This window comes from Diceros bicornis, chromosome 38 (genome assembly GCF_020826845.1).
Source record: "Diceros bicornis minor isolate mBicDic1 chromosome 38, mDicBic1.mat.cur, whole genome shotgun sequence".
In the NCBI taxonomy this organism is placed as follows: domain Eukaryota; kingdom Metazoa; phylum Chordata; class Mammalia; order Perissodactyla; family Rhinocerotidae; genus Diceros; species Diceros bicornis.
This window is the reverse complement of record NC_080777.1, coordinates 29,335,272-29,355,022: the sequence shown is the minus strand read 5'-3', so window position 1 is coordinate 29,355,022 and position 19,751 is coordinate 29,335,272. Positions and strand designations below refer to the sequence as shown.

At 58.2% G+C, this 19,751-nt stretch overlaps 1 protein-coding gene across 5 annotated transcripts in view; it reads left to right on the top strand.

Moving 5' to 3' along the window:
• The first annotated feature begins 9,467 nt into the window (after positions 1-9,467).
• Positions 9,468-19,751, top strand: part of KIF21B (kinesin family member 21B) — a 47,530-nt gene continuing 37,246 nt past the window's right edge. For 4 of the 5 annotated variants that reach the window (XM_058533771.1, XM_058533770.1, XM_058533772.1 and 1 more), the window contains exon 1: positions 9,620-9,771. In XM_058533771.1, coding sequence (XP_058389754.1) covers positions 9,731-9,771 — 41 coding nt within the window. In that variant the 5' untranslated portion in view covers positions 9,620-9,730. Of the gene's footprint in view, positions 9,772-19,751 lie in introns of all 5 variants that reach the window. The other variant, XM_058533773.1, reaches the window with a different exon arrangement.

Sequence of the window (19,751 nt, the reverse complement as noted above, 5' to 3'; positions counted from 1 at the left end):
TTTAGGAAGCCAAGGCACAGAAGCATTTTAAAAAGAAATTTGCCATAAATACATGGGGTCAGACAACAATGCTGGCATTGAACACCAGTTAAGAATGCTAGACGTCAGAGCAGCAACTTGCGGGGACAGAGGCTGGGGTTCGCAGGGCTCAGAGGTGGGGCTCTGACTATGTTGCTTAAGTAAAATGGACAGAAGAGGAGATTCCGTGGTAGTGAGAAAGGAAACCAAGACCCCAAGAAGGAAAGAGCCGTGTACACCTGATGTCACCGAGTCAGTGAGCAGAGCCAGGAGGAGAGCCCGAGTCCCTCAGCCATGCTCCAGACAGGAGCCCACGAAGTGTGCAGGTCCGGGAGGGGCAGCCCTGGACTCAGAGAAAACACGTGCCCGCTTCCAGTTGTGTCTTCTATTTTAAATGTCTCTGCCTTCAGTCTCCTCATCTACAGAACAGTAAATGATAGCGAATGCTCGTCAGGCCCAGTTCACTCAGTGTCTTGACTGCGGTACCTCACTCAGCCTCTGCAACACCACCTGTACAGTAGGTATCACCATCAATCCCCTCCTGTGATCAGAACACTGGGGTTCAGAAAGGCTGTGTGAATCTCCAAGAAGTAGGGAAGCCAGGGGTCTACCAGGAGCCTGGACGCTATTTTTGGGCTGCTGGCTCTTGTATTATTGTGAGGATCGCACTCTAATCCCCCTGACCCTCAATACCCCCCTCATCCCGTACTAATCTGGCCCAAGACCCTTCCCACACCCTGCCAAGCACCAGCCAACCCCACTCCACCCAGCTCCCTCCTGCCTCCACTGAGCGCCTTTCTGCACAGCCGGGCAGCCCCCTGGGAGCCTCTTCTGATGCTGCCTCCTCCTCAGTGCTCCTTCCTCCTTAGAATACCTTCTGTGATGGCGTTTGTCACACTGTAGCATAATCCAGGGTTTACACTTCCTTTTTTCCAGGTGTATGTGAGTTTCTCAAGGGCCGTGATTTCTTCAACTTCATGTCCCCGCAAGGGAAAAGAGAAGAAAGGGAGGAGAGAGGGAAAGAGAGAGAGCCAACGCAGGAGATCGCACCAAGTAAACTGCTGGACAGCACGGTGCACTAGATTAGATCACTCGAGATCTCCGTTACTCTATCCCTTTTGTCAATTTTATAATATTTGACCTACGATAATGAGGGTAGCTTTCCCGTCTGTCCAGCACCTCCCAGTACCACCACAGCCCTTCTGGGGAGCAGGGCCCCTGACTTTCGTTTGGGGGCAGTCTATACACATCCTGATTGCAGGAATTGGTCTGGGTGGGGCTCACCAAGGTGGGCATCCTGTCCCGGGTGTCCTCAGGCAGTGAGCAGCCCCAGTGGACGTGGGTTCTCAGCACCTGTCATCACTGAGATGTCCCTCAGGGAGGAGAGGCGGTGGCCCACCCGTGTGACTGTGAGGAGTGGTCTGCAGATGAGTGCCAGCATCTGAGGCTGACTGTCTCTCTAGGGGACCCCTTCCTCTCTCCAGGGCACCCTATGTCTGGTCTTCTAGTCTCGGGGTTTGACATCCTCCGAGGCCTGGGCCCCCATCTCCTCTCTCTCTGCCATCGCAAGGGAGCGGGGAGGGGAGACCGATGACGGTCCTCTCCCTCAGGGTTCCCTCTAATTTGGGGTATGACTTAAATCTCTGCTCCACGAAGTCCTGGCCTTCCCTTTGGGTCCTCCAGCCTAGTTGGAGTTAAAAAGAAAAACAAGCTCCATTCAGGCTCCTCTGCATCCTCACTAGCCCCGTCCTAACGCTCCTCAAGGCAGTGTCTCTCTGTCGACTGGGACAAGTGTCACATATACGGGCCTTGGGGAGACGACACGCATTAATTTTTCAGGAGATTATATCACCTCAGCCAGTGCAGGCTGTCATGGTCAGCGGGCCTTTGAGATTCCCCTAAAATTGCCCCATGCCATTCAGCACACACGCTGCCCTGGCTGCTGGCATTCATTACTGGCCCATAAAATCCTCAATCCGGTTGCATTTTTGGATAGCTGGCACTTTAGAGGTTAATCTTGTGTGATCTCCCCCAACCCCCTCCTTCTCAGTTTCCAACACCCTCCCTCCCCATCTCCTCCTATTTTTAAAGTGTTAAATGCTCATTTGCTGGCACTTTGCTCTGCAGGGTCTGGCAGAGGAAAATATCTATTAAAATCCAAGGAAATGATGCATCCCTGGGGACTGTAAATCAATAGCTCCCAGGCAGGGCAGGGCTTCTTTGTTAAGTCAACCAGAGGGAAGGTCTTACCCAGGTGGCATCTGAAGCTAAAGGGGGCTGGCTTCTCTGGGGACCTGGCTAGGACTGCCCTCGGAGGCCCCCTCCTCCCTGGGTCTGGGGAGCGTCTCTGCCCCCTTCCCTGCTCTCTCCTTGTCCCCAGGCCTCTGGCTTCATCTCTTTTCCCCCTCTCTTCTCTGGTTTCCCAGCCTGCCCCCTGCTCACCCCTCTCGTGTCCTCCCTCTCCTTTGAATGCCCACTTTTCCCTCTGTCCCTCTTCAGCGGGAGGGGGGACCCTCAATGAGCCCACAGGCCACATGGGGCGGGGGAGAGGGCTCAGCTGCCCTTCGGCTGGCCAGGACTCCAGTCAATGGTCCCAGGGACCCAAGATAAGTCACCAGCTGCTCTGCACCTCTGTCTGAGCAGAGAAGTTAGAGCAAGTTACCTTTTTTAAAACCAGTTTATTGTCATAATTAACTTATAATAAACTGCACATATTCAAAGTGCACAATTTGATTATTTTCAAAAGATGTATACATCCATGGAACCACCACCACCATCAAGATAATAGATATGTCTACCACCCAAAAAATGTTCTTGGTGCCTGTTAGTAATCCCTCCTCTGTTCCTCCTAGGTCTGTTCCCTGCCCCTGCCCCCACCCCGCCCCAGCCTTCCCACCTCCCCTCGCCCCGTAACCACTGATCTGCTTTCTGACACCATAGGTCGGTTTGCATTTTCTAGACTTTTACATCAGTGGGATTCCACAGCACATGCTCTTATTGGTCTGGCTTCCATCACTCAGCATAACCATTCTGCGGTTCATCCACACTGTATCGTGTGTCGATAGATCATTCCTTTTTATCGCTGAGTAGTATTCTGTTGTGCGACACACCACAGTCTGTGCCTTCAGCTGTGGAGACATTCGGGTGGGGCTGTGGCGAAGCTGCCATGAACACTAGTGTGCACGGCTGTGTGTGGACCTTGAAGCAGCTGCCGCTCAGGGCGCTCTGCTCACGTTCTCAGCTCAGCAGCTGCCAAGGCCCAGGTCCATCCTCTCCTTCCAATACAGGATGAAACAGGAAACCAGCTTGCTTGGGTTTCAACCCTGCTCCACTGCCCATGGTGTGAGCTTGGGCAACTCCTGGTGTCCTTGGTTTTATGGGGATGATAATTGTTCCCGCCTCCTGGGGGGTGAGCGTCCCACGACAGTGTGGGCCTGAAGCATGAGCACAATGGTCAGAAATGGTGGCTGTTATTACTCTGCATGTGCCTCTGAGAAGATCTCTACAATCCAAAATCGGCTTCCCCTAGGATCACGGAGCAATTACCCCACCCATTTGTAGTGGCTCTGCTTCACAGAGGAGGAGCTAAGTCCCAAGGGAAAGGGTGACTTGAAGAGGGTCAATCTGAGTTGGGGGTTAACACTGGTGTGTCCTGATACACCGCTAGGCGATAGGCAGTGCCACCAGAAGGCCCATGGAATTTTCTAATGACTTCTCAGAGGGGCCCCTGAGGACCCCTGAGGGTCACAGCCGACCAGAAGACTCTGAGCCCCCAAAGGGTTCATACAAAACCATGCTAGTTTAGCCAATCCCTAGGACCCAGCAATCTGGAAACACAGCAAAATGGTAGTCAAATCACAGGGGTGGAGTTGGTAGAGGCAAAGAGGCTGCCCACCCCCTTCTACCCGCCCCACAGGGCTCTATGTAGCCCCCACAGGGGTCCAGTATAGGAGACAATGGATGGACAGGTAGAGTCCTGGAAGGCCCTTGGGCCCTTGGGCATCTTTATGGACCAAGGCTCCAAATTCTAGCTCTGCCCCTTACCAACTACAGCAGTTAGGGGAGGGCTGGCAATGCCAAGGTCACGTAAAGCCTGTAACGTCAGTGGCTTCACACAATAAAAGTTTATTTCTCACACTCTTTCGACAGCATGAAATTGTGTGAGGAGCTTCCACTAGCAGTGACACGTGTCAGTTTTGCCACATTTCAGTGGTCAGCTAAGTCAGGCAGCCACGGCTGCCATCAGAGCAAGGACACACGGTCCCACCGTGTCAGAAGGCAGAGAACCGGAAACGTCTGGTGAGCGGCACAAACGACTCCCGCACCAGCCAAGTGACCTCTGAGCCCATTTCCTCTTCTGCAAAATGGGGACAATGACAGTGCTTACCTCACAGATCACTGTGAGGATTAAATGAGAAAACTGCGTAACACCCTTGGCACAGCGTAGCACGTGGGGTGGGTAAAACAGAACCCAGATGCCCCTCCAGACAGCCCCCACAAGTCTAGGAGCAGGGGCACTACGTACAGCGGGGACCAGGCACGCCTCAGCTCCTTCCTGCTCTGCAAACACTGACCCTGCTCCCGAGGCCCCACCACTGAGGGGCCAGCAGAGGCTGGAAAACCGGCGTCCTCCCTCCCTGGATCAACAGTGACCACTCAGGCCGGCAAACGTCATTGCCATATCTCCTCCACCCTAGCCTCTGAGACTTCCCACCCCTCAAGGGACGTCCTGACGACAAATCCACCCTTCTGTCCAGCTGGAGGACAGGGGCCTGTTGAAGAAGGACAGGAGGTCCACAGGAACTGTGAAGGAAATTGTATCTATTTTGTGCAGAGCATGGCGCTGGGGGCCTAACCCCGGTGACCTCATTCCCACCTCATAACAAGCCCTGCCATGAGGTCAGGTGATTACCTCATTCTGAGGGGGAATTTGCCTTGGAGGGTGACACGACGTGCCCAGGGTGACGCGGCTACTAGGCGGCAGAGCTGGGATTTGAATCCAGAGCCCGTGACTCAGAACACCGCCCTGCGGCTTCCGGGTTGTGTTTGTTATTTTGCACAGACTTCACTTTTCTCCAGACCATAAGCTCACACGCAGCCCAGTCTCGGATGGTTAGCCTCCGGGTCCTGCCATGCCGCTGTGGAAACCCCCCTGCTCTGGGATGGCGGGAGCGTGCTCTAGGCCCTGCTCAGCCCTAGTTTACTGTGCTGCTGAGGACACACCTCCTTACCTCTCTGGGCCTCAGCTCCTTCAGCTGAAGATGACGCGGTTGACCTGGATGATCTTGGGCTGCTTCCAGCTCCAGGATTCTGCGACACCACCCAACCTGCTCCTGCCTTGGGCCCCAGGACTGTCAGAAGGCAGTGCAAAGCAGCAAGGTGGTGAAGAGGCCATGTCTGAGGTTATATGGAGTATTAGTTAAATCCTCAATAACACTGAAACCAAAAATAGCTTGTTTGTTTTTTTGAAGACTGATGGGGTGTTTGTAATCCATAGCAGTTCTCTCTCTTCCTGGCTATTTATAACAAATTCTGGTTTCCTCTATGGCTAAGTCTGTCTCTCTCTGGAACAGAGGAAGTCAGGCTGAGCCTGTGTTGGAGCTCATATCTCCAAGACTGCACCCCAATAGACCCTCTGTGGGGTCCGGAGCTCCTGCTGCCAGGTGGAGCTGGGCTCTGTCCAGGTGGGCACTGGAGCATGTGGCTGACCGTCTCCCGCAGGACGGGCGAATGCCTGTTCTCCCGGGGGACCAAGCATGGCTGCTGGGTGGGCCGGGGGCTAGGGCTGGCAGTCCAGAACTCTATGCTCTCCACCCCAGAGCTTCCAGCAAATGCAATGGCTGGTGCTAACCCTGAAGGAGATGAAAGGGAAGCGCACTCAAGTCCGGGCCCCTCTGGAGCCCCCTCTAGGCCTGAGGGTGTCTCCTGGGTGTTTGGATTTGTTACTATAGGGTTGCCGTTGAGAGCTAGGCCGTGCCTGAGAGATCTGGGCCAGATGGCTGCCCCAAGCCGCGGCTGGAGTATTTTAACTACAGTAGCGTGGGAGCTTCCTGCCTCGGAGAGACCCCTGCAACTCCTCCAGGTTCCCATCTGCCCAGACGCCCACAGCTCCTGTCCGAGACATGATGGAGGCCCCAAGATGCCGGGTGGAAGGGCCTCAGCTCAGGACAAGGGCTGGGGCTCAAACTCCAGTCCAGTCAGGGGGCTCAGGGCCAAACACGGGGTAGTGTGTGTGCCTGCGTGTGTCTCTGTGTGCATATGCATGTGTGCGTGCATGTGTGTGTGTGCTATGTGTGCATGCGTGTCTCTGTGTGCTGTGTGCGTGCACACGTGTGCGTGTATGTGTGCATGTGCGTGTGTGTCTCTGTGTGCATGTGCATGTGTGCATGCATGTGTCTCTGTGTGTGGATGTGTGTGCGCACAGGTGTGTGTCTCTGTCATGTGTGCATGTGCATGTGTGCGTGTGGATGTGTGTGCTGTGTGTGTGTGCATGTGTCTCTGTGTGCATGTGCATGTGTGCGTGCATGTGTCTGTGTGTGCTGTGTGTGCGCACGTGTGTGTCTCTGTGTGCATGTGCATGAGTGTGTGCCTGTGTGTATGTGTGCGTGCATGTGTCTGTGTGCGCACGTGCATCTGTGTGCTGTGAGTGCACATGTGTGTGTCTTTGTGCATGTGCATGTGTGTACTGTGCGTGTTCGCATGTGTGTGTGCATGTGTGTGTCTCTGTGTGCACGTGTGAGTGCATGTGTCTGTGTGTGTGGGTGTGTGTGTGCACATGCATGTCTGTGTGCATGTGTGCATGCATGTGTGTGCTGTGTGTGCACACGTGCATGTGTGTGTGCGAGTTCACGCGTGTGTGTGCATGTGTGTGGGTGTGTGTGCTGTGTGTGTGCATGCATGTGTGTGGATGTGTGTGCTGTGTGTGTGCAACGTGTGTGTGTGTGTGTGTGTTTGCCTGTTCCTGTCAGGCAGAGAGGAGAGCATCAGAGTCAGGGAGATGTGCACGTAGGCAGCTGATCTGGAGACACCGCAGGTTTGGGAAGGAGGGGAGGAAAGGAGAAGAGCAGCTGGGAGGAGAGGGGGGTGGCAGAGAGAACAAACCAGAGAAAGGAAGCAGTGGCCTGTTGGAGCTGGAACAGAAACTGAAGAGGCAGGGATTGTCCTGGGCTTCCTCTGACCAGCTAACCTAAATCTCCCAAGCTGCGGTTTAAGCCTCTTTCCTCCCACGTGGATCCCCATCTAACCTCCACGCCCATTACTGCCTCTCCTCTGGACAGCAGTGTCCAGGAGTCAGGGTCTGGACGCCCAGCGCCCTGCTGCTCCCTGCTGGCCCAGGAGGGAGCTGTCCTACGGCCCTGACCTCTAGGAGGCCTGAGCTGCCAGCCCAGGGGCCTCCCTGCTTCTCCTGGCTTGACCCCCTGTGGCCTGGAGGGGGACGGGCAGCAGCTCTGGCGCCATTTCCCAGCAGTGAAGCTGTGAGTCAGAAGGGTCACCTACTCTCGGAAGTCGGGGGGGACCTCCTGAAGGCAGGAAACCAGAGTCAGGCCCCAGAGAAGTCCAGAGTCCTGCGGGAGGGAGAGCAGCTTTGCAAAATGCAGCATTATCAGGCGGAAGGGCTGAACCTGGAGCAGAAGCCTGCACCAGCCCAGCTCCCTGCCCCTTGGGCAGCAGCTTGGACGTGATCTGGGGAGTCTGGAACCAGACACAGGAGTTCAAATCCTAGGTCTGTTGCTTATATGCTGGGTGAGACTCAGTTTCCCTATCTGCAAAACCATAAAAGAATACTAAAGCCTGGCTCACTAGGTTATGAGAATATGCATATAAAGTGCCTTGTTCATGCAGAGGGTCCATAAATGTTAGTCTCCTCCCCACCTCTTATTTTGCTTGGAAGACGGGGAGAGAATATCCAGCATCTGACTCCTCAACACTCTGCTGGCCTCCTGCTCTGGGAGGGGTGACCTACTGGCCCCAGAGAGAGCTTCCTCTAGGTTCCAACGCTAATAATCCGTGCAGGATCCCACCAGGACCTCCTTTCTCCCTTCCTTCACCCTGGGGGCACCTGTTTCCCATCAGGATGGCGGGAGGGTGTTCATTTGCCCCTGAAATTATCTTTATTTTTGGTTTGACCTTAATAGGTCAAACCAAACAGGGATCTGAGTTACCGGATGGAGCAGTTATCTGTGAGGCTGGGTTGGGGAGGGAAGGGGAGGAGGATGGCATGGACAGATGCATCCTCAGACCCTAACGCACGCCCTTGCCAAAATCTCTGACAGGGTTTCATCATCTGAGGGTGATGCAAGACACTTGGAGTCAGACTCCCCTTCCTCCCCTCCCCCAGAGAGCTCCCTCCACATCTGGAGCTGCAGCTGGGTCCTCCTCTTGGGCTGCTTCCAGGGGATGGAGCTGGTCCAAGCAAGGGAAGGGAGGGCAGCTGTTGAGGGGCCCTGTGAATGGCCCCAATGTTAAGAGTTGGGGGGCAGGGAGAAGACGTCTGGGCTCAGAGAGAGGAGATGGAGTGGAAGGAGAATTGACTTCCCCCGCTGGGGCCTACTCCATCACTGCCTGGGGTTCAAGTCTCCAGGGCTCCCATCTCCTTTATGTCCACATAAAGGCACTGTGCTCCTGCTCCCCTGCCCTGCCCACCTCGCCCCCAGCCTCTACCCAGGTGCCTGAGATGAGTGCCCCATTTGTCCCCTCATCTCCCTCGGCGCTCAGGCCCCCCACATTGACCCTCTGCTCCCGCGGCCACAACAAGCAGAGTGCGAGCCAGGCCCAGCGGGGTCACCCACGGGTCACAAAGGTCAAGGGAGCCCCCATGATGGAGCAGAAGGGAGGGGCCGTCTGGGCTGGGAGCCTGGCCGGAATCCACGAGAGGATGGACTTTAAACCGCCGCAGGGTGGAGGTGGGGGGAATGTCAGTTAGACACCAGCAAGAGTCTCCTTCCATTAGGGTTGTTGGTAAATTCGCCGGAATAAACGCAGAAGGCGAGCGTCCCCGGTGCTTTCAAAACATAAACCGCCAGTGGCTGTGGGATGCTCGGAGGCGAAGCACTGGGCGCGGGACCTGGGTTCTTCCCCACGCTGGCCGGCCGCGAACTCCCCGTGTGACCTTGGGTAGTTCCCCTTTCTGCGTCCCAGTTTCCGCATTGACGGGTCGGGGTCACATCGAGCCTGAGCCTTTGTACTCTGGGCCGAGACCCCGGCGTGGCCAGCCCGGCGGCCCGCACCCCCTTCCCCCCTCTGCGGTCCCGCCGGCCCCCCAGCCCGCGGGTGGACGCGAGCCAGGAGGTCCCTTTAAAGGCTCAGGTCCCGCCCCGCCGCCGGTTCGGGCCTGGGATTGGCGACCCGGGGGGCGGGTCCAGCGAGGAGCCGGCCCCCGCCCCTTTGTTGGCGCGGCGGCGGGAGGTGGCGGGAGGCTGGGCGCGTGCCGCGCCGTGGGGAGCGCCGGGGGCTCCGCGCGCGCTCTGCTGGCTCCGCGCCGCGCGATGGAGCGAGGAGGCGCGCGCGCCCGGCCCCGAGGACCCCGGCCCGGCCGCCGGTGAGCTCCTCCGCCTGCGCCCGAGCATGTCCCCTCCGGCCGCCGCCGCCGCCGCCGCCGCCGCCTCCGCCTGCAGCGCCCGCGCCTCCTGCAGCCGCAGCCGCAGCCGCTCCCCCGGGTACTGGCCCCGGGACCCCCGCCCCTGATCCGCGTCCGCACCCAGCCCAGAGGACCATGGCCGGCCAGGGGGACTGCTGCGTCAAGGTGGCCGTCAGGTAGGACCGCGGCGGCGTGCGCGCGGGGGCTCGGCTTTGTCTGGCGGGGCCGGGGCCCGGGCCGGGGCCGCCCCATCCCCAGCCCGCGCCCGAGAGGCGGGGAGCGGCGACCGGCTGCTGGAGCGGGGCTTGCTTTGGGTGGTAATTTCGGGCCCCTCTTGGGAGCCCTTAGTGATGAGAAAATCGAATAAACAAGGAAATCCGGTATTTCACACCCAGCCCTGGCCCAGGCCGGAGCGTCTGTGCGTTTCCTCTTCGCCTCCCCACGGGGCTGCTGTCTCGGACGGGGATCCTGGAGGGGGAAGAATTTCCCCTCATCCACCCTCTGGATGGTTCTGCGCTCTGGGTCCAGCTAGGAAGGCAGCGCACCCGCCCCCGGAGAGGGTTCCGCAGACAAAGATCCAGACGGGGACAGCGAGAGAACTGGGAGGGGGCCTTGGCCTTTGGGGGGGGGGGGTGGCCAACAGGCTTTTGGAGAGGACCCTGCTGGCCCCGTCCCAGGAGGAGATGGGGCTGGGGGAGGCAGGAGGAGGTGCGTCTGAGGTTCTGCCTCTCTGAGAGGGCCGGAGGGTGTGCCGCCGCCGCCCCAGCCTCAGGCGCTCAGATGCTGGCTGCATGGACTTAGCTGGACTTGAAGTGATGTCCTGACAGAACTGGGGTGGGGAGAGGACACGGCTGGGGTGTTGTCCTGGGAGGGGCAGAGAGGTGTTAGCAGGAAACACTGCAAAGTTGAGCGGTTGGTGTCCTTTGTGTTGGGTGGGGACGCTTCACCCCACACCACCTCTCCCTGTTGTTGTTTTGGGGTTTCTCTTTGAGAGGGGTCTGCTGGTGGGAGAACGCCACTCTGGGGCTGGTCACCAAGGCAGGGATGGTGGAGAGGAACAGCCATCTCTGCCCGCCCTGGGTGATGGGGGTGGGGTATGGGGTCCGGGTCTGGGGTGGGTCTCTGAGACAGGTCTTTAGATTCCCTGGGTCGTAGGGGCCCCAGATGCCAGGAGTCCAGGGAAGTCACTCTTGACAGGGTCAGAGATGACTATGGAACAGCTTCCCCCGTCCTGCCCCAGGGCAGATGCCCCCCACCCCCCACCCAGCCTCCTGGCCAGCCCTCTGCAGCCTGGAGAGGAGTGGGCTGCAGATTACAGCTCTGGTGTCAAGGAGGGAGACTGAGGTGCCTCCCACCCGTGCACCCCAGGCTGCACTGAGCATCACTCTAGCACAGCCTTGCTGGCCTGTGAGACCACAGCCTGAGAGACAAAGAGGAGCCGGCAGGTGCCTGGTGGGCTGGCTGGGGTGGGGCCAGGCTGCCGCTGGGCTGACAGTGCAGCGGGATGCTGTGGAGGTTGGGGGAGGCAGGTGCAGGGGTGGAGGGTGGGAGTGAGAAATGTAAATATGACATCTGCAGCGGTGGGGAGAGGGGAGAGTCTTGGTGCACCGTAAAGGGAACCAAAGCCCTGGCCCCCACCCACTGTGAGCCAGGCCCGGGAAGGAAGGGGCTCAGGGGGCCCCTCCCATGGGGGCTTTCCTGTAGACTCCATCTTGCAGGAAAGAGCCAAGCAAAACCAGCCACTTTCCTGCCAGGGTCCCCAGGCTGAACTGGGCCTGGTGAGGTGTGGGAACAGCCCATGGGAGTGGCACTCTGCAGAAGAGTGAGGAAAAGCTGGTGTAACCGTCCCACCACCACCACCACCAGAAGGTTCTGGGGACCCTTCCCACAGAGGGGGTACTGTGCCAGCCCAGTGCACCCAGTTCTTCGGGTGACAGGCATTGCTGCTTCCCACTCAGATTGCCCTGTGAGATCAGGAGTCCTCCCCACTTGCCTGGAGTTGCTGATCTGCATGGAGGGGTGGGGAGATTTGAGCATCAGAAAAGCCAGGTTTTCGGAGTGTCCTGGAAGGTGAGGGCCCCGCCCACTCCTCCCCTCCTAGCCCAGCGGAGCCCCAGCCCAGCACACGCCAGACCTCAATGGGCAGCCAGCCGTGGAAGGCAGACAATGCCTGGACAGAACCCAGCTTCTAATCAGAGAGCTGAGGATAGGACTGCGCTGGAGCTGGGATGGGAGCAGACGGTGCCACCGAAGGGCTGTAGGGGAGAGTTCGCACTTTTGGATCCCCTCCACTCCCACCCCCACCCTAGAAATCACTTGCGCCACTAAAGGGCTGGGTGGTGGGCCGGAGTGGAGCACTGATGGGAAGAGCCGAAGATTTGGGATTGCCGAGGGCCTGGCCTAGCGCCAGGTTCAGCTGTCTTTCTGACTTCCTGGAAGTCCTTTCTTGTGTCTAACTGAAGTGTTCCCTAGTGCCCTTGAGAATAGCTTGTGGCAAGCCCTGGGTCCAGCTCTTGGGACAGGGAGGCCAGGAGGGAGACGGACTTGGTCTGCGGGTGCGTATGTGTGTCAGTGTGTGTGTGAGGGAGGAGGTCCGGCCCCTGTGAGACTAGGGGAGAAGTGCTGGGCCTGGGGCTCTTGGCGCTGTGATTTCCTTGGGATGAGGATCAAAGCTGGCTGTCTGCAGATGCTGGGGGGAAGCCGGTGGCGGGGGGGGGACCGCTCAGGACCTGGGGCCTGGGATGAGGGAGAAGGTCTAGGTGTGACCAGACCCCAAAGGCCCACCCCCAGGCCTCCCTGGAGTCTGGCCTGGTGGCCCCTGAACCCTTTGCACCGTGAGCTCCTCAGGCCCCTCCTGCCTGCCCTGTGATCCCTTTATCCGTTAATCCCCTCCTCCGATGATAAAGACTCTGGGCTCCTGGGCCTGGAGCAGCCTCTACCTGGGGGCAGAGGTGGGGCTGAGCCGAGACCTGCCCCAGCTGCAGAAGCACAGGCCTGGCTGTGGGGGGAGAAGGGGAAGGGGGTGGCTGTTCAGAAATGCAAATTGGTGAAGTTGAAATTGAGGAAGGAAGCCAAGTCCCATGGTGCATTTATTTAAGACCCTTTCAAGCCCCCAGCTCTGAGCCCCCACCATGAGGGGAGCCCTCATTGTGGCCCGCCTCCCCCTTATCTCTGCCCGGCTTCTTCAGGCTTCCTTCCTTTAGTCTGATGGGGAGGGGAGGGGCCTGGGCCAGTCCCACATCCATCCTGGACACTGAGGGGTTGAGCAGGGGTGAAAGGGGTTGGGGTCACAGGCCAGGGCCCCGGGGACCGTGTTAGATGGCACCCTGCCCTCTCCCATCTGGTTCCTCGCTGCAATGGTTGCCCTAGTTCCAGGCTACTCTGAAATCTTGGCCAATGTTTGTCTGAATTTTGAATCAAGAGAATTGGTGGCTTGGGACAGAGACTGAAGAAATCAGAAAAGGCTGTGTGAGGGTGGGGCTGTGGGTGCCTTCAGAGCCCCACCCTCGGCCCTGCCGGAGCCCAAGGCCAGTCAGTGCCATTCAACGCCAGCAGTGTCCCGTGCTGTCCGGTTCACAGATCTGGGAAACCGAGGCCCAGACTGCACCTTCATGGGCTGTGTGCAGTCCTGTGGTGGTGGCCTCCTGCTCAGAAATAGGGCTTATGTCATCACACGGAAGTGGACTGTAGTAACCACAGGCCCCGGAAGCCAGCCCCTCCACCCCAGCCAGCCTGCCTGATTGGATCTCCGCTTTTGAAAACCTCGGATGGAGGTGGGGTGGGGCAGGGCTGGGGAAGCGGAGGCTGACACGTGCCCGGCACCCTGGCTCTCACAGCTCTGGGGGCACAGGCAGGGTGGGGCTGACGAGGTTCTTCCGCTGGCTGGGTCGTGGGCCCCTTTCCTGTTTGTCCTTCTGGGCCTCCATTTTACCCACTGCAGAGTGGGAACAGCTGGTGTGTTCCTTTTGCAGAGCAGCGGTTTGGGTGAAGCAGACGGCATGCAGTTCTAAAGATCGACTCCTAGGAGTGGAGTGTGAATAAAATGTTTTAAAAATAAGCCCTAACTTACAGTGTACCTGTGAGGTGTCTCTGGTTTAAGCTCTAGTGGCTGTGCGGTAACATCAAGAATTCACCTCCAGTCCATTGAGTAACTGATTGATTGATTGGAGAAAGCACGTTGTGATGGTAAGGAGACTGAACCAGGAGGTGGCTAAGCGTGATTGTTGATTGAATACATAATCTGTGCCGGGCATTGTGCCTGCATTATCTCACTGTACGCTGCTGGAGCCCCGAGAGATGACAGTGTCGTTCCCACTGTGTACACAGCCGGTGAATGGATGAGCTGAATTTGAACCCAGGGTGGGCTCACCTCCAAGCACCAGCTCCTCCTGCTGCTCTAAACGGCCTCCTAATTCAGCTGCTAAGTAGCCCTTTGCTGGGAGTCTCTGTGCCTCGGTTTCTCGGTTTCTCAAATGCTTTCCGGCAGCACCACTGCCGTGACCGTGCGCGTGGAAATGTGCTCAGGAGGGCATTCAGAGCTGTGCACACATGTGGCAAGGTGAGGCGTCCGGACTTTCCTTTATGGGGTTGCTTAGCAGGGGGCTGCCTGTCCCCGCCATGGTCCTAGCTCCTGCATCCGTGCTGCTCCCTCTTGTGTTTGGGGAGCTTCCCCGTCTAATCTCCGCTGGGTATGAGTCTCCATCCTCCTGTCCCTGGATCCCTGCAGCTGTCCTGGAATTTGGTTTCTGGCTGAGTCCCTACCCCTCTGCCTTCCTCGGTGGAAGTCCAGCATCAGAGCTGTGGTGGAGGCCGACTGTCCTTTCTCTAGGCTGGCTGGTCCTGCCTGAGGCTGCAGTTCAGGTGCACAGAGGAGAGCCTGGCCTCGGGGACTGGGGACCAGGGCCAGTGTGGTGGGAGAGGCTCGCTGCCCTCCACAGCCAGCTGCTCTCAGGCCAGGCGCCTGTTGCTCTGCATTCCTCAGCAGGGGAGGTCCCCAGGGCCCAGTCCCACTGAGCTGTCCCCCACCAGTTGCAGATGTGATCACAGCCCTGGGCTCTGGGCGCTCCCGGCTCAGCCCTGCTCTGCGACGTCTCCCGGGAGGTCATGGGAAACCCCTGCCAGATGCCCCGCGATGGGGGTGGGAGGCGAGAGTGATGCTGGAGCACAGCTGAGCAGTGCTTCCCTGAGCTGGGCTCGCCTCTCTGCCCAGGCCCCAGCGACAGTCAGACCCGTGGCTCGGGAAGCTCCTGTCTGCTGCCCGCAGCCAGGCCTGGGTCCTGGCCCCTGGTCTGCGACTGAGCTGGCCCTTCTCTCAGCTCCTACTCGCATCCCCACCCCCACTTCTGACGTGTCACCCTACTCTGCTTGCCGCTTCCTCCCCGAGCCTGGTTTCAGCCTTTGGGGGCTGCCCTGGGGTGCAACTGAGATCCTGATGCCGGGGGGCCTGCCCCTGCTGCAACGCCTGTCCCTGGGCATTACTCAGGGGTCAGTGGCCAGGACTGAGATGAACTGAAAGAGAAAGGTCGAGGCCATGCCCCGAGGGGGGAGTGGGCTCAGATTCCTGAACCCCAGACACCCTGAGTTGTCACCCCAAGGCTTCCTGTAGGTTTTTTTGGAGTGTCTGCACCCCTCCCTTTGCTCTTGGGGATGTGTTCCAGGACAGAAGTCAGGCAGAGACAGTTGACAGATCCTTTTCACCAGGCCCACTGGGGCCTCATAAACCCATGCCCTTTGACTCCATGGCACAAAGCCGTGTTTTGGGGTTCAGAGCTAGCCCAGGTCTTTTCCCTGAGGGCTGGCCTAGGGGAGGATCTGAGGGGCCAGGAGAAGGTCCAGTGGGAGGGCAGCAAGACCCTCTGGCTGTCCCAGGGCTCTGAGGGCTCTCGCCGTGCTGTACCCCTGCAGCTAAAGGGCCAGCACCCCAAATGGGGTCTCCCCACCCTGTTTCAGCGAGGACTGGCCTTTGTGGGAAGATGCCCTCTCTGGGCTAAGTCAGCTGAAAGCCCCCGGGTGTCTGGGAGCCAGCCTCCCCTGAGAGAGCGGGCGTCCTGCTTCCAGCCGTCTGCTCCAGCGCTGGCAGGCTGCCACCAGGGGAGGAGGAGACGATGCTCATTAAACTGGGGGTGTGGACGTCCTCTTTCTGCCGCCGGCAGGCAGCGAGGCAGCCTCCTGGGTTCCGCGCTCCGTGCTTCACGCTGCAGCCCTCAGCTTTCTTAACTACAAAATAGGAAGGATGCTCTTCCGGCAGGCGGCTCGTGGCTGTGCTGGCAGCTGTTCGTGGGATCAGTCGGGAGGTTCTCCGAGGGCTCGTTTTTCTCCAGTCCAGCCGGGTTGCTTAGCGGATGCAGTGGGACTGGGCACAGGCGGGTCGGGTCTGAATTTCATCTCCACCATTATGAATCATGGGATCTGGGCTTGTTGAATTTCACCTTTCTCAGGCTCAGGAAAATTGGGGAAATACCTTTCACAGGGTTGTCATAACACATTACAGGTGTTCATGTATATAATAGAGCCGGACACTCAGATTCTCAGAAAATATTAGGTATTGTCCTTATCAGATGAGGCGTGAGTATGGAGAACGCACAGAAGAGACGGGAGTGACATCGGAGGCTGTGATTTCTGAGGAAGAAGGTTCCCTAGACGCCCGGCTTTCCTTCCGGGGCTTAACAGTCTTTGCAGGCAGGAAGTTCTTTTTGCTGGCTTATCTACATCCCTTGTGCTGTAGCTGAGCTCCTGTTTGATCTGGCTCTGTCACTGATGAGGAAGAGCTGGTCCCTGGCAGGTCCTAGCATGGCTAAGTGACTCAGTGTGCCAGGCAGACCAGGGGTCATGCGGCTCCTCTCTGTGTCCCTGGCCACACACACACACACACACACACACACACACACACACACTTCCACGATGGAGGCTACACAGCTGAGCTCTGGTCTACCCCTGCTGCCTGTGGTTGAGGCCAGGTGTGGCGACGTGGGCTGGAGGCCAGGAGGGGAGGTCGTGGACTCTGCCTTTGCTTCATCCTTCAGGCTCGGGTGCTGGCGAGACAGGACCATGGGCTTCCTTACTTCTCCATCCCTCCCTGGGCTGTCCCACTAGCCTCTGGGGGCTCCTTTTCAGGATTTCACACAGGCATTCGGGGTCCCATGGGAGAAGAGAGCAGGGATGCTTTCAGCCCACCTGGGGCTTTTTCCAAAGGAACCAGTTCTGATGGTCGTTTTGACCATCTGAAGGGTGACTCTTGTACAGGTGTCTGGGTTTTCTCAAAGCCTATGAGGTCGGGCCTGGAGAGAGGGCGTCCCCCAGCCTGGAAGTCCCCACGTGCAAATTACTCGCAGGGGGGCAGCTGCGTGCATGCTGGTCCTCCCAGCTCTCCTGGGCTGATGGCTGTAAAGGTGGCCTTCCTAGAAGACCTTGTAACTTATTAGCTATGTGACCTTGAGCTGAGCTATTTAATTTCTCTCTGAGCCCTAATTTGTGAATTAGGGGCAAAAACACCCACCTTAGCACTGAATGATTTGTGTAATGACTAACGTGTGCCCAGCTTCCTGGACAGAGTCCAGTGAAGAGGTAGCCTTGCTCCTGGGTGCAGTGGTGTTACTAACTGGAAGTTGAGTGAACAGAGGTGTAGTAGGGTTCCAGGGTCCAGTAAAGACAGGATCAGGAATCACAGACCATACACCATTGTAAGAATTCTCTAGATTCTGGAACGGTTCTTGGTTAGTTATGTGAATATCACGGCCTGTTACCTCTCAGTGAGAAGGAAGACTCTTCAGATGGAGAGAGCCTGGGGCTGCATTTTACGAGCTCAGGGTAAAGATTTGGGGGGCAGGTCAGTTAGGAACCAAAGGAGGGGCCCTCGCCAGCTGATGGGGTGGGACTAATTTCACCTGAGAAGCTGAGCCAGGCCCCCGCAGGAGCCCGAGGTCACTGGGCGGAGCCCCTGGGGATTGATTGGCTGTCTTTGTGTGATGTCACTGAGGATGGGGTAGGGATGAGGCCGAGCTTGCTCTGTCCTCTCCTCCTGAGCCATGGGGTAGGGTGTGGGGCTCTGGGCATGTTACCCTTTGCAGAGGGAATTTTTCTCCTTGGCAGTCTCGCAGCGTCCCCGGGGCCTGCTTCCTCCCTGTCTCCCCTGCCCTCCCCTTCCGCTCTGTCCTCCTGGCTCCCCGAAGAGCCGAGGAACCGCTGAGCTCAGCTCTTCCCGCAGCCCCGGGCTCGGGTTCGCGGCCTTTGTCTCCTCCCTGGCCATGCGCGCACTTCTCTGGCGGTGGGGACGGATGTTAGAAGAACTAACCACATCACAGGAGCCCCCGCTCAGTGTGAACAGAGGAAGCTCAGCGCCGCGCTGTGCCAGATCCTGCCCTGAAAGGCTCTGGGCGCTTTCTCTGCACCCTCACGCCTGCTCCCACCGCCACTCAGTCCTGCCGTTGCCAAGTGGCAGATAGACCAGGCTCTGTTCTGGGAGATGCCGGGGCCTTTCTGAGTGGGGCTGACTGGCCCGCCCCCCTCCCTCCCTCCTGCAGGACCTGGAGAAGAGATGGAGGGGGGCTTTGGAGGAGTGGGGCTGGGGTGAGATGCCCGTGGATGAGATTCAGGAGGTTCCTGCACAGAAATGACACTGGGTGTTTGGACCACTAAGCTTTATTGACAAAAACAGGCAGCTGGCCTGCCGGCCGTAGTCTGCAACTTGAGTTTTTCAAATATTGCATTAAATTGTAATTTATCCAGATTACTGAGTTTTTTCATGCCCCCTTAAATTTTGTACTTGAGGTGAATGCCTCACACACGTCTGGTCCACAGCTCCTAGGGTCTACTTGGACTACTCCCTCCCCTGCCCTCAGGAGGAACGGGGCAAGGAGTGGCTCCGTCCTTGTCACCCTGGTGTAACGGCAGCTTCTTCCTTCCCCTAATATGGGGCGGGGCAGGGTGGCTGAGGGCGTGCACAGAAGTGACCTCACCCACGGTGGGGCCAGGAGAGGAGGCTGCTGGAGGGGAGGGCGATGGAGTTCTTAGAAAGTTAAAACAGAAGAGACCATCTAGATGACACAGGAGGAAGCAGTGGCTCATGAGACGCAGGAGGGTGGGGCAGAGGCTTGTCAGGGACCTAGTCTTTATCGCCTGACCCTCTTGTCTCCTGCCTGTGGGGCATGGGTTCAGATACTCCGCTGGGCAGGGTGTGGTGAGGAATGGGCCCCAGGACCACTGAGACACCATGTCTGCCCGGCTGGACTGTGAGCTCTGGGAGGCAGGGCCAGCCCGGTGCCCAGCCTGGCGCAGGCATGACCGGATGTGGCGGGTCTCCTCCTGGCTCTAATGGTGGTGCTGGAGGAAGTTTATTGATTTGGGGCTTGAGAGATTCCTGGGTGAGAGGCAGCTGGAGAAGTGGAAGAGCCTGCGAGCCATAGTCAGCCAGAGCAGGAACTGATGCCCAACCTCACTGTACTTACTGTGTGTGCAACTGAACCACTTTGAGCCTCGGCTTTCCCCTCTGGAAAATGAAAATTGACATCTCTTGCTCATCGTGGTGGGTGCCTGGCCCAGCGCTGGTGCATGGGAAGCATCCATGAAATCTTAATTCTCCTTTGCTTCCATCACCAGTTACTCACTCAAGCCCCATTCCTGGGACCAGTACTCACTCCCTCCTCCTCTGAGGTCAGTTGCTTTGGGAATTAGTGACCCATCCCGGGCCCACATCCCGTCTCCCAGCTGGTGACCCTTTTCTCTGGGCAACATTGCTCGCCATCTGCACCCTGCGAAGCACCCTGGTGCGTGGGGCTGGCTGGCTCTCTGACCACGGAGGACCCGACGTCAGAATGTGCTGGGCCAATGGAGGGCCCAGGGTGAAATGCCTGACTGACCCCACAACTCCTGGACCCCAAAACCCTGGAGTCCCCTCCTCTACCTCCTCTCCCCTAGACTGCTCCCTGCTCGCTCACTTGTTCCTGGCAAGTGGGCCCTGGTGGTCTGGGGCTGGTTGTTGAAGGACAAGCTGCCCCTCTTGCCAACGGGCTCTGACAGACAGGGTGCCGCTCCCCCACCCCTGCGCCCGCTGTCTCCAGGGATCCTGATTCGATTGCCTCCAATCACCGGCATTGCCATCTGCCTGGGGTAATTAAATGGTATTTGAATTGGATCCAGAAATCCCGTGGCAAGCAGCCCA